Below are 17,117 nucleotides of genomic sequence, written 5' to 3' on the forward strand. Positions count from 1 at the left end.
ACAATCCAAGCTAGGTAGATTCTGTCCCATTTATGTTTTATTCAGGCAAGCTTGGGTGAGGAGTAGATCCCTTTGTCTAGATTGCCCGAGGCTGGTGGTGGTCTGGGAGTAAGAGTGACATAATCAAAGTCACATTCTCCCAGCCCCTCATTAGAATAGGTCCACCTCTCATCATAATGTTTATTTTCTCATTAATTGTTAACCAGTCAGATTTGACTGCTGCCTATCAGGAACATCCACTCTTCCCAAGGCATATAAGCATTGAGAGGCCTCCATGATTCATCTGTTGGTTTCCAAGAGAAAGCCAAATGACCATCCTTTTGTTAATTATTTGTTAGCCATAATTAATAAAATTATTAATTACCCAGAAACGAAGTCCCTTGAACTTTTCATTTCTCACAAAGGGAAGAGACAGAGGAAACAACAGCTAAAATGGTACAGCAAATTTGGACTGTTTATAGAAGGGGCAGACACTGAGGTGAGGAACATTTAGCCCTATATACCTTACTAGCCAGCCTCTGAGGGCTTCACTGTATAACAAAGAGTAATAGCTATCATTCATAATAATGATTTTACATGAATCATGAGAAGCTAAAATTATTTATTTGAACACTATAGAAAATGAAGAACCAAAGAAATCTCTGTACAAAAATCAGTTTCATGAGAATTTTAGACGAGCAATTTACTAAAAATGACTAGTATTCTCACTGCCTAAATTGTATACAAGGCTCATTTTCTCTGGCTTAGAATATACTGTATTGTTAACGACACACCAGATTCTTAAGATTCATTGTGTTTGTTATACTAACACCCTAACATATGCTATACATCTGAATATGGGGAAACAGTCAAAGAATTTTTGGCAGAAAATAGTAATTCACAGAAACTGCACAGCACATGCACACACACGTACGCACATATGCAGGTGGCATCATATTCAGTTCTTCATGAAGTTTAATCCTTATGCCTTTTGCCCTTCATAGCAGACTGGATAACAAAACCAAACCCAAGAACTTGTTCTTTAAAAAAGAAACATTTCAAACATAAAGACACTTAAAGAGTACAAATAGAAAGACATGTATAGGTGAACAAAATTTTCTTTGCTACAAATGCTACAGTTGTGCTTTGCAGATAAAGCAATAATAAAAATTGGCAATATTAAAAGATAAACAGAAACTACATTATGTTTAAAGGTACCATAGATAATATATGTGCCAAATAGCTTCTCATAAATGTTCCTAAAAGGAAAGCTAATTGAATTGCAAAAGAAAGACACAGAGTACCAGAATTGTAGAATATTTTAATATCTCTCTTTCAGAACTGGGCAAAACTAACATGAAAGATTTAAAAAAGAAGGAAAGCATAGAGCTGAACAAATTGTTCAAATAATTAGATTTAGTGGACTTCAGATGATTCACAAATTATCTTTTTAAAAATCATCTTTTAAAAAGTGGGAATATTAAAGAACTGATGTACTTCTCAGCGTTTTGTAGTACCTTTACAAAACTTGATTATCTGATAGGACGTAAAAGAATTAAAAATACATGTTACAATGCAGAAACATTAAAAAATATGTTTCTTTACACCATAACACTATAAATACTAATGAATAAAGGAATAAACAAAAGATACCAACCTAAATGAGACAAAGTAATAGCATCCTAAATAATGAGTGAGTCAAAGAACAAATAACAGAAACAATGTAAAAGAAAAAATAACAATGGAACCACATACAAGCGCTTGTAGGATTGTACCTGTAAGAGTGCTTAGAATAAATGTTACATTTCAGAAAACATGATAGCAAAACAGGAAAGGACAATACTAATGAACTGTTTATTAAAGATACACATGACCAGAAAGAATTGAGCTGGCAATATGGTAAAAATAAGCAACAACAGGTTAATAACAATTAAGAAATCAAAAGCACTAATGGAAGGCCTCAGTTATGAATCCTCTTGGTGGATTCTCTTTGAAAGATCTAAAGAAAAACATGGAAAAAAATTGCATGAGATAAGAAAGCAGAGAGGTTGTGATATGCATTGGTGGAAGGAGTGCCCTTACTGATGAAATCACAGATCCATCAAAGTAAGTAAACTATAATAGTTTTGTGAGCCACCTGTTTGCTACCAATAATAAATGAATAATGCTAGTGGTTAAAACTTATTAGCAAACAAATGTGTCCTTGAATAGTACAATTCAATGTATATTAGAATGCTATGTATGTACTATATATAAAAAGTTGTATATTACAATGCCAAGATAACAAGAAATTCAGAATTTAAATGCCAATAAGAGTTAAAGGAGGTTGGATATTGATTTCCCAGGCTGAATTCTTAGACATTTATATAAATAATGTAAGAATTTAGCTTTGTGATTGAGGTTGTGACATGTTAATAAGTGCCTTCTTATTTAAAGAGTAACATACATTTCCATGTATTGATGACTTAGACCTTTATCAACTCTTTTTTATTGCAGAATCTGATGACCAAAACTACAGGGTGGAGGCAGTCCATGCATTGGTGCACAAATTACCAGAAAAAAACAGAGAGATGTTGGACATCTTAATAAGACATTTAGTCAAGTAATTCTTCTCACCAATTCTTTCCTGTTTTCCATATCATTGTAATTTCTGCTTCATAGATAACATACAGTTTAGAAATCTTAAACTAGATTGCAGTGACAGCTGTACTTTTAATTAGGGGCCCAGTTTCATCAGTAAGGTGAGATTGAAGAGTACCAGAAGGGTAAGTAGCATGGAAAATCTTGCGTCTTTTTAAAGTTAGTTTGAGTATGGCTTTTGGAGGGATCATAGGATCATAAACTTGAGTCTGAAAGGACTTTTGATGTCATTCATCCTTGTATCATGCTCATTTTACAAATGAGAAAATGGAAGCCCTGTGAGTTTGTGATTTGCTCAATGTCACAGAAGTAGTAAATGGCAGAACTTGGATTTGAATCCTGTGACTCCAGAGCTGGCACTCTTTGCACTATACAATGCTACCTCATAATTGGTTCTAATTGCATGTAGTTATAAGGAGGAGTCATATGGAGAGAAGATATGTAGATGCTACTGCTTTGAAATCAGATCAGAATGAAATGAAAGCTTGGCTTAGGTTGAAGAAGTTGGGAGTTACACTTATGAACAAGAAGCAGCTGACTCATGGAAGTCATCCCATGTGTGCTTGTACTCACAATTGCTATTTTGATCAGATAGTTCAGTTATTTTTCTGTTTTGTGGTCACAGACTCACCTTCTAACCTTGGGCAGCCATCTCACAAATGTATTGCATTTATCACAGAAGGGATCAATCACTGGCAAGTGGCTTCTTGGAAATTTTCATTTTATCTCCTTTACTGGAAAAAATAACTTAAAGCTCATCTTTCTATGTTGCTAAAAATGAGATAGCTCTATTGTCCTATAACAATAGTTATAAGCATAATAATGTTATAGACATAAAATAATAAAATAGCAAGTATATAGTATTTTAAGGTTTACAAAGTACATTACCACTATTATTTCATTTTATACTCACAATAACCTGGGAGGTAGTTGCTATTATTATCCCCACTTTACAGATGAGGAAACTGAGACAGACAGGTTAGGTGACTTGTTCGGAGTCACACAGCTAAGTAAGAATCTGAGGCTGGATTTGAACTTAGGTCTTCCTGACTCCAGTACTTTATCTTCTGGGCCACCCAGCTACCTTTATATGCAAACGACTATAGATACACACACACACACAAGAAATAACTCCTTTAAAGATTTTATTCTACTGAATGGAACATGCTTGGTTTAATATGTGCCCTCTGCCTACCACAATGTGAATGCCCAGAAATACTTTCCTTAAAGCAGGAGCAGTAGATGTCAATTGCTATGCCTACAGTATACAAAGTTCCTGAATAGGAGCTGGGAATACAAAGGCAAAAACAAAGCAGTCTTTACATCAAGGATCTTACATTTTACCTAGGGCAGGTCCTCCTAACTTGGAGTTGTAAGTGTTTAAAAAAATTGTTGCTAACTATATTTCAATATAAGTTGTTTCCTCTGTAATCTTCTATATTTTATTTTATGCATTAAACATTCTGAAGAGGGGTCCCTAGAATTTCACCAGACTGCTAAGCAGGTCTATTTAAAAACAAAAAAGGATTTATAACCTCTTCTCGAAGGGATGGTGACAGAGTCAGTATATACATAAATAAATATAATATCGAGTCATTAAAGGGGAAAAAGTACTAACAACAGAAGAGATTCAGACAAGTTTCATAGAGGAAGTGGAACATGAACTGAGCCTTGAAGGAAAATTGTTGGATCTGAGTAGTGGTAGATCCATAAAGTAGACATCAATTTTTGTTTTATTTTTTTAAAAAAGTTCTTATGGTTGGCATATAAAGTCCTGCTTTGCTTCAAGAAAACTGAAGAAATTACTTTAAAATGGAAATGAGAGCATCAAAATGACTGAACAGGAAGTTGATAATCAAGAGAAGAAAGGAAATAGTAAGAGAGAGCTTAGCCATCTTTGATTTCAAGTCACCTAGACCAAATATAACTTCATCCTACAGTCAATTAGGTGGAGCAGTGAATGGAGTGCTAGGTCTGACATCAGGAAAACTTAAAAGAGTTTAAATCAAGCCTCAGATATTTACTAGTTTTGTGACTTTGGATAAATCTCTTAAACCTCTGTTTCCAGTTTATTCAACTATAAAATGAGGATAATAATAATACCTAAATCACAGGTTTGTTGTGAGGTCAAATGAGATATTTGTAAAGTGCTTAGCTAGTACAGTGGCTGCCACATAATAGGTATTTAATAAATATGTATTTCCTTCCTTCATTCTTGGGACCTGAAAGAACTGACGGACAAGATTACAGAACTACTATCAATGATATTTGAAGGATTATGGAAAAATTCCAGTATTAGAGAAGGACAAATGTTTTTCTAGTTATGTGTGTGCATAAATATTTTTAATATATAAAATCAGGACAATATTTGCCTTTCTCCAAACCTATAGACATATGTATATGTATATACACATATGTGTAAGTGTGTGTGTTTATATGTGTAGAGGGAAAGAGGGGTTGGAGAGAGACAGACAAAGAGGCAGAGAAAATATGAACCAAGCTCATTTTGATAGGATTACTAAACTGCTAGATGAGAGTAATTCTGTGAATACAGTTTACCTAGATTTTAGAAAAGCTTTTAAATAAAATATCTCATTCTGTTCTTAAGAAAAAAGATGAAGCATTATAGATTAAACAGTAATATAATCAGATGTATTCAGAAGTGGTTAGATAGCCTGACTCAAAAGGTAATTGTTAGTGGTGCCAATGGCGAATTAACAGGAGGTCTTCACTGGAGAGTGCCTGGGTTGTGTGCTTGGTTGTGAGTTTTTTTTCACATTTTTATCAATGTCTTAGATAAAAGCATAAATGTTATATTCATTAAGTATATAGATAACACAAAGCTAGGAGGCATAGCTAAACAAATAAATGATGGTCAGGCTCCAAAAGGCTCTTGACAGGCTGGAGAATTGGTTTGAATCCAACAAGATAAAGTTCAGTAGGGACAAATGTAAAGTCTTGCACTTGAGTACAAAAAATCAATATCACAAGTATAATATGGAGGAGGCATGAGTAGAAAGCAGTTATTCTGGAAAAGGAATAGTGTTTTCATGGACTTATTTAACAATGTTGTTGTTGAGTTGTTTCAGTTGTGTTTTACTCCCATTTGGAGTTTTCTTGGTAAAGATACTGGAGTGGTTTGCCATTTCCTTCTCCAGTTCATTTTACAGATGAGAAAACTGAGGCAAACAGGGTTAAGTGATGTGTCCGGGGTCACAGACACTTGTAAGTTTCTGAGACTAGATTTGAATTAAGGAAGATAAGTCTTACTGACTCTGGGCCTAGTGCTCTATCTACTGCAACACTCAGCTGCCTTTAGCAATGTTAGGTAGCTGTCATAAAAGTTAATGGGTTCTTGGAATGAATTAAGAAGGTCATAACTTCCAGGAATGGTGAGGTCATGGGCTCACTCTTCTCTGCTTTTGTCAGTCTTCATCTGAAGTATTGTGTTTGGTTCTGGGCATTGATAAATTAGAGGAAAGTCAGAGGAAGACAACTAGAATGGTGAAGGAACTAAGCCTGTTTAGCCTGGAGAAGAGACTCAGGGGACACATCATAGCTCTCCTCAAGTATTTGAAGCATTGTAAAAAGGAAAAGGGACTACATATGTTCCTTTTGGCCCCAGAGGACAGTGAGTGGAAGTTACAAAAAGACAAATTTAGGCTTGATGTCAGGAAAAGCTTCCCAATTATTAGAGCTATCCACAAGTGGAATAGGCTGCCTGGAGGGATGATGAGTCCTTCATGTGATCTTCAAGCAGAGGCTGGATAACCATTTATCAAGTATATTATATGGAAGACCCTCAAATGCTGTGGCTGTCAGATAACAGACCTTGACGATGTTTTTGGAAAAAACAAAATACCTGTTTTTCAAACTGCCCTACCTGTCTGGAAATAATGCATTATCTACATCTTGATGACCAATGTCGTAATTTTGACATTTATTTGTTATACACCATTCATCTATTCATTCATCATTTATTAACAATGTGCAGTTATGTGCTGTGCTAGGTTTATTGGTGTTAAAAGCTAAATAAGTATAGTTACTGCTTTTGTGAAGATTGGGTGGGCCACTCCTTCTTGGCAGTTTTATGCGGTTAAAGGAATGAAAATTTAAAAGACCTCCCATTTGTTGTAGTAGAAATAGCAAATCAGTTTAGGATTAGCTTTGCTATTGTCTATTGACAGCTAGTTCGCTTGTGTTTTTCTGGGCAGTTGGTTAACCTCTGTGTGCCTCAGTTTCCTCATCTGAATAGTGAGGCAGTTGGACTAGATGACTCTTGAAATCCCAACTTTAGATCTGTCATCTTTTGATTACCTGACTCCTAGCTTTCCTTGTGGCTTTCCTTGTTTCAAAAATATTTTAAATAAATTTTTGCATTAATTTAACAATAGCTTTTTCAACAAGCTACATTAGTTCCTTTTAAAAATTCCTATTCTAAAATTTATTTTACATGTAAACACAAAAAGTGGCACAATAGAGTTATTGCTGAATATGATAAGTAGAAACTCCAAATGTTTGTAGATTTTGAATTGAAGTTACTAGAGAATAGAGCATAAAACAAACATCTGTTGGTTATATTCATATTTGAGGAAAAATCCCTTTGTACATGCTGCCTTTTGCTTTTTTCCATAAAAATGGCCTTAAAATAGATTCCGAATGATTTCATAATTGTTCATAGCAAAGGTCTGATTGCTGATTGGTGCATCCTAATATGAATTTCCTCTTTTCATCCAAAAAGTTTAGATATTTCCAAAAGGAAACAATCATGTATCTGTCTCGCTACCTGACTGTATGAATGAGGTGGATAGTCAGCTAAAATGCTTGATTATCTGTGTCTGTATCTATTCAGTAACATTAGGTAGAGGGTAATTCCATGGGGAGAAAATTGGTTATCAAAATGTTCCCTCTTATACATAGCTGGGTTATCAACTGTCTTTTTAGAAGAGACTGAGGGGGCAGCTAGGTGGCACAGTGGATACAGCACCGGCTCTGGAATCAGGAAGATCTGAGTTCAAATCCAGCTTCAGACATATGATACTCACTAGCTGTGTGACCCTGGCTAAGTCACTTAACCCCAGTTGCCTCAATGGAAAAAAAAAGAGATTGAGTTTTGAGCTGATTTTCAAATTTATACTCACTCATTCTCAGTGGGATTAGTATTAACCTCTTTATTTCACTGTGAAGTGTTATGATTTCAGCATAAATTTCTCAAATTATTGCCAATTTAATTTCATTGTGAGGGCATTATTTAAAAAAAATTCTTCTTATAGATATCTTCACTAAGGAAATAATTAAAAATGTTTAGGTTGGAAGTCCAAGAGCACTGAAGGATACTCAGCACCTAAGTATTCATATTTGAAACACAGTAAATCCAGTTCATCCTATGTTGGATATAAAAGGATAGGAGGCAGGAAAGAGTACAGGAAAAATTTTCTCTTTCTTGTTCTGCCCAAAGGAGTCTGTAATTTCTGTTGTCCTGGATGAGGGCCAGCAGCTGAAGCTAGAATATTGTATTCCATTTTCTTAGTTAACAGTGTCATAATAAAAAAATAAGACTTTTAAAAGATTTTAATGTGGTTTTATAGAAGGAACATTATTAGATTAGGATTCTAAAGATCAGAATTATAGGTGCAGCTTTTGAACATTCTTCCTTTTTATTCTCTATAAAGGAGTGGCACAGGGGCAGCTAGGTGGCGCAATAGACAGAGCTCCGGCCTTGGAGTCAGAAGGACCTGAGTTCAAATTCAGCCTCAAACACTTGATACTTACTAGCTGTGTGACCTTGGGCAAGTCACTTAACCCCAATTGCCTCACCAAAAAGCGAGGGGAAAGAAAAGAGAGTAGTACAGATGATCATATTAATTAAAAGAAAAGGAGATCTCAAGGATATTTGGTTTTAGAATATAGAGACGAACTTGAACATATGTGTATACGTTGGCAATATAAGCCTAGGCAAGTGCCCCAAGTCAGTTTTCTAGAAGTTTCAAAGAAGTTTTTTAGCCTCATTGCTAGAGGGAAATTTCATCATTAGGGAACTCCTTACATCCATGAAAACACATGTCCTTCCTCTTTCACAAAATCTTTTTTTCTTCCTCTTCCTCTCCTTGTTCTTCTTCCTGTCTCCTTTTACACATGCACGCGCGCGCGCACACACACACACACACACATTTGCAAGCATGCATACATGCATGCAATTAATTACATTATTATATAATTATTATAATATATATTATTATAGTATGTATACAAATATATTTAAGTTAATTGTATGTATGTATATATATCTATATATTCCTCCCCTCCCTTTCTTCTCATCCACTCTCCTCTTCTTCTTCCTTCTTTATCTTCATTCTATTCCTTCCTAGAATCTGTTTTGAGTCCTTCTGTTGACAAGTGTTATGGGACTCATCTGGGCAATAAGATGAAGATTGTGTTTAATCCAGAAAGTGAATCTGTTTATGGATAATCAAGTTGAAATGGAAAAGAGTTCCATTATTGGTAAATGTATACCACTACACTCTAAGCCAAACATATATCCTAATTATGGATGAAATCGTTGATGTAGTATAAAGAATTCTAGATGTGAAGAGGCTGCATTTGGAGTCAGACGACCTATATTCAAATCCTTTTTCTGCCCTTTACCTTAACTGTGTATCCTGGGGATTTGCTTTCCTCATCAAATGCAAATTCCTGCACTTAGATGATCTCTAAGGACTCTTCTGGATTAATATCCAGACTCTCTAATCCTGGAGTCTGGGAGACCTGGCTTCAAATCCCATCTCTGACAATAACTAGCCATGTGTCATTGGGCAAGCCACTTAGAGCTCCTGTGTCCTCCTTTGTATAAGTGGAATAGTCATGGTTTCCACCCTTACCTCACAGGATAGCTATGAGGGATCCTTGTGAAACAATGTATAAAGGGCTTTGTGAATCCTCAAAAGCTCTATATAAATGTTAACCCTTTTTATTATCATGATTATAAACTAAAACTGTAAGAATACTTTAGGAAGCTAGGTGGTGCAGTGGGTAGGGTACTGGGCCTGAAGTCAGGAAGATTCATTTTCCTGAGTTCAAATCCAGCCTCAGATACTTATTAGCTATGTGTCCTTGGGCAAGTGACTTAACCCTGTTTATCTTAGTTCCTCATCTGTAAAATGACCTGGATAAAAAAATGGCAAACCACTCCAGTATTTTTGCCAAGAAGACCCCAAATGGGGTCACAAAGAGTGGGACATTACTGAAAAATGATTCAACAATATCATACGAATGCTTATTAGTAATATAATTCTGCTTGAAAACTTTTGGATGTTTTCCAATCATTTCAAAATGTGGAATTGGGCTGAATAGCTGTTGTCCATTCATGCTTTACCCCTGTTCAGGTTGAAATGATACTATTTAGGATTCCGGTCTCCTCAGGAAGATGTCATTAGAGTAGATGCATAGGACCAGGAATTCCAGGCCAGAAATATTTCTCTAAAGCTGTACTATACCCAGGTTGCCTGAAAGAGTCATTGAGCATCCCTAAATGCTTATAGACCCTTTAAGTACTAGGAAAAACAAAGCCCTTTATTGTCTCTTCTTGATTAGCTATGCAATTAAATGGGACAAATGGTGTAGAAAATTCAAAACAGCTACTAATTTGGTATTATTTGTTTTTGACTTTAGGAGATACCCTAAGGTGGTGGGGTTTTTTTCCCTTCCCAATATACTGCATACTCAGTTGTCTTTTATATTTTTTAAAAAAATCTTGGGCCCCAAAAGTAGGGGCCTCCCCCTACTCCTTTGCAGAGGTGGGAGCAAAATCCACACATGTGGAACATTGTGTATAATGTCTGATTTTTCAGTGTATTCATAGGTTTTACTGAATTTTTTCTCCTTTTTTTTTCCTTTTTAGTAATTTATTTTTTGTAAGATATGGCTCTTGGTTGAGGGGAGAAGGGTGCAAGGGAAATCTAAGGAATGTAAAAACAAAAAATATTTGAAAGATAAAATGAGGTGAGATTTCAAAAATTCCTCTGGTTTCAAAACTTTGATTGAAACAAAAAAACACATTACTTTTCATTTCTTGACCCCACAGCAATCAGTGACAAAAAAAAAAAAAAAGTGATGGCTGGAGGAGCTTAGGGTGGGGGTGGTGATAGAACAGCCTAGAGGAATGCTAAGTGTAGTGGGAAAAAATGATCTGCAATCCAAAGTGTGGATATACACACAGGTCATTACAAATTCATTGCCTTCCAGCAGTTAGAGTCTTTAAAATTAGATTAATATATTTTTCTAATTATTCATTTTGAACTTTTGTTTTATTTATAGAGTATCACTGCATAGCCAGCAAAATCTCATGACTATCTCCAATCTTGGAGTCATCTTTGGTCCTACTCTGATGCGGGCACAGGAAGAGACAGTAGCTGCTATGATGAACATCAAATTCCAGAACATTGTGGTTGAGATTCTGATAGAGCACTATGAGAAGGTATGGCCAAGTATTTGACTAAAAGAGGCCTTAAAGAATTAGGGAGTAAATGAATGAAAAAAAAAAAAGAATAAACAAAAATAAAAGTATGTCCTAAGTCCATACTGTGTGCTAAGCACTGTGCTAAATGCTGGGTATTCAAATGAAAAAGCAAAAACAGTCCCTGTCCTCAAGAACCTTATATTCTAAAAGGCGACACACATATAGCAAACAGTGGCCAGGGAAAGGAATTTTATTTTGGAAAGTGACAGGAATGGTGAGTAGAACCACTGGGGAGTATATTAACAAGGCAGGTGGCAAGAAGATGCCTGAGGATGATAACTTAAGCAAAGCCATGGCCCCTTAGGTACTGGGGGCCATCTGAGTGAGGCACTCACCAGTCGGGATAGCAGAGAAATTGTAAAACTTGTTATAAATGTAAGGAAAGGAGCTGTGGTAAGAGCTGTCTTTGTGTGACTTGAAAAGAAGCAGAACAGAATCTCTAGACTTTTTCTCCCCACCTTTATCCAGGGGAGACTTTCATTCCTACCAGGATGGAACAGGAGGTTGGGACCAGAGGACCAGAACTCTGCTCTCCTTAGAGAGGGTGCCAAACTAGAAGCATATCTATTTGCTCACTTAAATATCTGTCATCTAGGGAATATGATATGGTTCAAGCTATCATTTGATTGCTTTGTCATTTTTGTCTATATCCAAGGCTTGATCCTTTCCTCAGCTAATACCAGTTTCACAGTGAACGCACAGCAAATAACAAAGAAATCCATTTATCCAAATCATAACAAAACAGAAAACAGAGAAGGTATACATAGGAGATTACAATGCAAAGTGAAGGGACCCTCCTATTGGGAGTGAAATCAGCTCAGCCAAAAGAGAGGATTCTGAAACTTCCTGAAGTCTGTAGTATAACAAACTGGTGATTGAGACATGATGAAGGCTGCTGGCTACTTTCATGTCTTTCCAGAATCTTTTTCTTCAGAAACCTGAAATAGGGATGACATCATCCATCTTTTCTCTTGAAGCTGGAAACCAAAAGTGCCTGAAGCAACTTGATGCTTGAAGAGGACTGGTGCCCAAGAGTCCCAAAGGAGACTGGTGCGGAGGAGTCCTGAAGGAGGACTCAAAGGAGACTTTCCCTTGGAGAGGAAGCTCTCTCTCCTCTAGCCAACTCTGCACCGCCCTTCACAAAGGGCAGGCCTTTTTGTTGTTCAGCTTTCAGTTATGTTCATTTCCTCATGTCTCCATAGACGATAGTGCTCCAGGCCTTTCTGTCCTCCAGTATCTCCTAAAGTCTGTCCAAACTCATGTTCATTGCTTCCATGACACCACGTATCCATTTCATCCTCTGCCATTTCCTTTTCCTTTTGACTTCAGTCCTCCCCAACATCAGAATCTTTTCCAGTGAGTTCCATCTTCTCATTAGGTGGCCAAAGTATTTAAACTTCAGCTTCAGTTTTTGACCTTCTTGTTGTCCAAGGGATTCTGGGAAGTCTTCTCCAGCACCACAATTTGAGAGCATTGATTTTGTGGTGCTCGGCTTTTCTTATAGTCCAGCTCTCACAGCCATACATTGCTACTGGAAAAACCATAGCTTTGACCATACAGACCTTTGTTGGCAAGGTGATGTCTCTGCTTTTTAGCATGTTTGGTGGAAACAACTTTCTGGCATGCTTCCCTTTTTCAAGAACTAGCTCATTATTTCAGGGGCTCTGAAGGAAAGTGTTAGAAAGAAGTATTAGGTCTATGGAGCTGTTGTGCTGACTTCATTGTTGTATGCCTGTGAAACCTGGACAGTATACCAATGCCATAACAAGAAACTGAATTGCTTCCATTTCAGTTGTCTTAGGAAGATTCTGAAGATCACCTGGCAAGATAAGATACCAGACCCTGATGTCCTTTCTTGATCTAAATTGCCAAGCATTCAAACTCTGCTGGAGAAAATGCAACTCTGATGGGTTGGCCATGTTGTTTGGATGCCAAATGTGTATTTGCCTAAAAGACTGTTTTATGGAGAACTGACACAAGGCAGGTGCTCACATGGTGATCAGATGAACAGATACAAGAACACTCTCAAGTTCTCTTTGAAGAACTTTGGAATTGATTGCGAGACATGGGTAATGGCAAAGGACTGCCCAGCATAGCACACCCACATCAAAGAAGGCACTGTGGTCTATGACCAAAGCAGAATTGCAATAGCTCAAAAGAAGCATGATATAAACAAATTTAGAGACATCTCTACTCCAATGTTTATATGGAGCATTTGGTAGAGCCATCTAAGCTTGTATTGGTCTGATCAACTGCAGTCAGACACACTGTACCTTGACTCCAACATAGTGATATCATTTTGATCCTTTTTGAGAACAAACAATCATGCTGTCCAGATTCAACTAGCTTTCCTTTCACGGAGCAAGCATCTTTTAATTTTATGGCTGCAGTCACCATCTGCAGTGATCTTTGAGCCCAAAAATATAAAATCTGACACTGCTTCAATTTCCTCTCACTCTTTTTGCCAGGAAGTGATGGGACCAGTTGCTAAGACCTTCATTTTTTATGTTAAGCTTCAAACCAACTTTTTTTTTTCAAACCAGCTTTTATACTCTCCTTTTTCACCCTCATCGAGAGGCTTCTTAATTCTTCACCTTCTTCCATCAGAGTGGTATTGTCTGTGTATCTGAGATTGTTGATATTTCTCCTGGCAACCTTAATTCTGACTTTTGCTTCATCCAGCCTGGCATTTTGCATGATGTATTCTGCATATTAGTTAAATAAATAAGGTGACAATATTCACCAATAGGGAGAGAGCCATACCAATGAGTTGGTAACAGGGGTTACATGAGAGAGGAGGTTTGTCTTTATTGAATTATTGAGTTGTTGTGAGCTCATTCCTATGAGGTTTGAAGAAGACACTCAAGTTTTGTACTCATCAGTTCTTTACAAGGACTCCATCTTGCTTTTACTGGGATTAATCATTAAGCTTTCCTCAGGAATGCTCACAAATCAGTTTTCTTTTCCTGTTTCATTTACTTTCCAAGGTTTTCTGATTGGTATTTTACCATTGGTGTTGCAGTTTTATTTTTTGGGGAGGGGAGCATTCTAGTTTAGCTTTTTGATTTTTCAGCATTCCCCTACTGCTTCATTCTCTCTGGGTCAAGACTCTTTATTATCTTGTTATTCTTGCTTTAAAGAAACAAAAACAATCCACATATCTTTAAGGCATCTGTCTGTTAAATTCTCAGAGAAAAAAAAATTTTTAAAGAATGTGATGCAGGAATGACAGTTGAAACAGGAAATGTACTTATTCTGTATCCTAGGCAAAGTTGTCCTTCATGAATCAATAATAGTTAATGGTTCCCAAATAAGATTAGGCCATTTTGTTCTGAGTCATTATTGTACTGTATTGATTTTTCTTCCCTTTTATTAGTCTCCTTGGGTATGTGCCTACCACTCCTAACCTAAGACTAACTAAATTGTCCTTCTAAGATTTTATTCAGTGGAGGAAAAAAAAAGAGAGAATGTTTCACCCATCTATCCCAAGAGCCCATGTTTGGAGTATAACAGCAGGAGTCTGGTCACAATCAGTTCTTTTTAGGTAGGACTAGATGACCTCTAAGGTTCTGTGTTTCTCAACCAGAAAGTTTGAAGACCTTGTATCAGATCTCAGCTGTGCCACTTACTAGCTCTGTGACCTTAAGCAAGTCAAATAACCCTTTGAGTCCAGGTTTCCAAGTCTGCAAGGTGGCCTGCCTGCTTTCTAACCTGATGTGTATAAATTCTGACCCTGGTATGTGATCTTGGGCAAGATGTGGACCTCCACATCTTTTGGTCTCAGTTTCCTCATCTGTAAAATTCAAGGATTGAAATGGATAAGTTCCAAGACACCTTCCTCCTCTAAATCTATGATTCTATAATCCAGAATATAAAGGCAGCAAGGTGGAGTAGTTAGAGTGCTGGAGCTAGTGTCAGGAAGCCCTGGGTTCAGATCCAACCTATGGCAATGTGTAGCTATTTGACCACAAGCAGGTTGCTGAACTCCTCTGGGCCTTCTCATCTATAAAATGGGGATAAGAACTATGATGATGATGATGATGATGAAGAATCAATAAACATTTATTAAGCATCTACTGTGTACCAGGCATTGTGCTAAGCACTAGGGATACAAAAAGAGGCAAAAGATGATGATGATGATAATATCTACCTCATAGTGTTATTGTGAGGCTGAAATGAAAAAGTGCATGTATACCTTATGTAAATTATATAAATATCAGTGGCTTTTATTATTATTATTATATGATGACATGTTTTTATCATGAGAAGCTGCATTGTGCAGTGGAAGAAACACTGTCCTAGGTCAGAGACTTAGGTTTGAGCCCAAGCTTCTATGCTTGTTAACTCTCTATCAGTCCGTTCATCTCTTCAGGCCACAATTTACTCATCTGTCATTTGGGGATAACGGTACTTACACTCTGACCATACAGAATTGTTGTGTTATATAAGTGTTACAACAGTATGATATAAGTATATCATAAAACATTACATAAATGTAAGCTGTAATCATTATGACTGTTCCTATATAAAACAAATCTATGTATGGCTTATGCTGTTCCCATCTGCAACATAGCCAAAAAGCAAGGGTGTTCCCCAAAGTATCCTTCAGCCTGTAGAAAATAGAAACTGGCCCAGAATGAGATTTTCTTTTTCCTTTTGGATTGTACAGCACTGATCCCTTCTAGTCCTGGAAGGGTAAAATAGAACCTCTGGCTTATTTTGTCGTCCTTGTCAATATAAGTCAAAGGATGAAATAAACCAAATTATGATCAAGTTTCCAGAATTACTAGAGAATATTGTTAAACATATATAGATGTAGATGTAGATATAGACATATTTGAAAAACCTCCAAAGTTAACAGTTAAGAGATAAAAGCAAACATCCCCCAAACTCAGAAAGCCAATGAAGAGCTGTGGCAGATGTAATGATCAGCATGAAGGATGAATTTTTTTTCTACCTTGCAAGGTACTAGTGCACTGGGGCATTAGTATATAATAATAAAACTGACACTGACATAAGACTTTGAAGTTTTCAAAAGTGCTTTCATACATATTGCCTCATTTATATTTCCCATTAACTCTGTGAGGTGTATACTTTCACAGTCGTTATCTCCATTTTATAGATGAGGGTCCTGAGGCCCTTAGAGGTTAAAGGATTTGCTGTAAGTTACACAGCTAGGAAGGGGTCCCAGGCAGCTTTGGAATCCAGCTTTTCCTGATTCCAAGTCTAGGGCTCCATCCGTTACCCAATAGTGAATTTAGGAAGTGTGCAATTATATTAATAACTGGTCTTAACGAAAGTATTCATATTTATTTATAAGATTTTATTTCCATTGAACCTGCATTTGTTTTTCTTCCATATAGATATTCCATACTGCACCAGACCCAAATATTCCTCTTCCTCAACCTCAGTCCCGGTCAGGGTCCAGAAGGACAAGAGCCATTTGCCTTTCAACAGGCTCAAGGAAGCCCAAAGGGAGATACACCCCATGCCTGGCAGAACCAGATAGTAAGTGTGGCATAACCTTTCAAAACGTTTTCTACTTTTCTAGCCCATTCTTTCATGGCTCTATGACTCTCCTGTTGGTCATTAGTGAGAGAGAAAATGTTCTTGCCAACTCTTGGACTCTTTCTCTCTCCTGTTCTACATTTATAAAGTCCCGGTCAACATGTAGTATCTAGGTGCCAGGGATAAGCATATTAGACCAAATTCATTACCACTGCAAAGGAAAAAAAAAACCAGCCATTCTTCTCAACACTCTTTCTTCTGAAGCTGTGATTAAGTACATCGGGTGCTTTCTCCAAAGCAGGTTTTGTCCTGGTGCAGAAGTGGCTGGAAAGAAAGCCAAAGTGAATCAGACTAAAGCAGTCATTTTCCTCCCTCTTTTTACATTATGTTCTTAAAGCCTCATCTCTTGGGTATCATAAAATGCTTAAACACACACACACACACACACACACACACACACACACACACACACACA

General features: G+C 36.9%; 1 protein-coding gene across 3 annotated transcripts in view; it reads left to right on the forward strand.

The window, feature by feature from the left end:
• The window catches only part of ARHGAP42 (Rho GTPase activating protein 42), a 383,988-nt gene that overhangs the window by 342,332 nt on the left and 24,539 nt on the right, over positions 1-17,117 (forward strand). For all 3 annotated transcript variants that reach the window (XM_027849544.1, XM_027849543.1, XM_027849545.1), the window contains 3 exons: positions 2,476-2,581; positions 10,933-11,092; positions 16,498-16,642. In XM_027849544.1, coding sequence (XP_027705345.1) covers positions 2,476-2,581; positions 10,933-11,092; positions 16,498-16,642 — 411 coding nt within the window. The remainder of the gene's footprint in view (positions 1-2,475; positions 2,582-10,932; positions 11,093-16,497; positions 16,643-17,117) is intronic.

Source organism: Vombatus ursinus, unplaced genomic scaffold (genome assembly GCF_900497805.2).
Source record: "Vombatus ursinus unplaced genomic scaffold, bare-nosed wombat genome assembly UNPS02007612.1, whole genome shotgun sequence".
NCBI classification, from domain to species: domain Eukaryota; kingdom Metazoa; phylum Chordata; class Mammalia; order Diprotodontia; family Vombatidae; genus Vombatus; species Vombatus ursinus.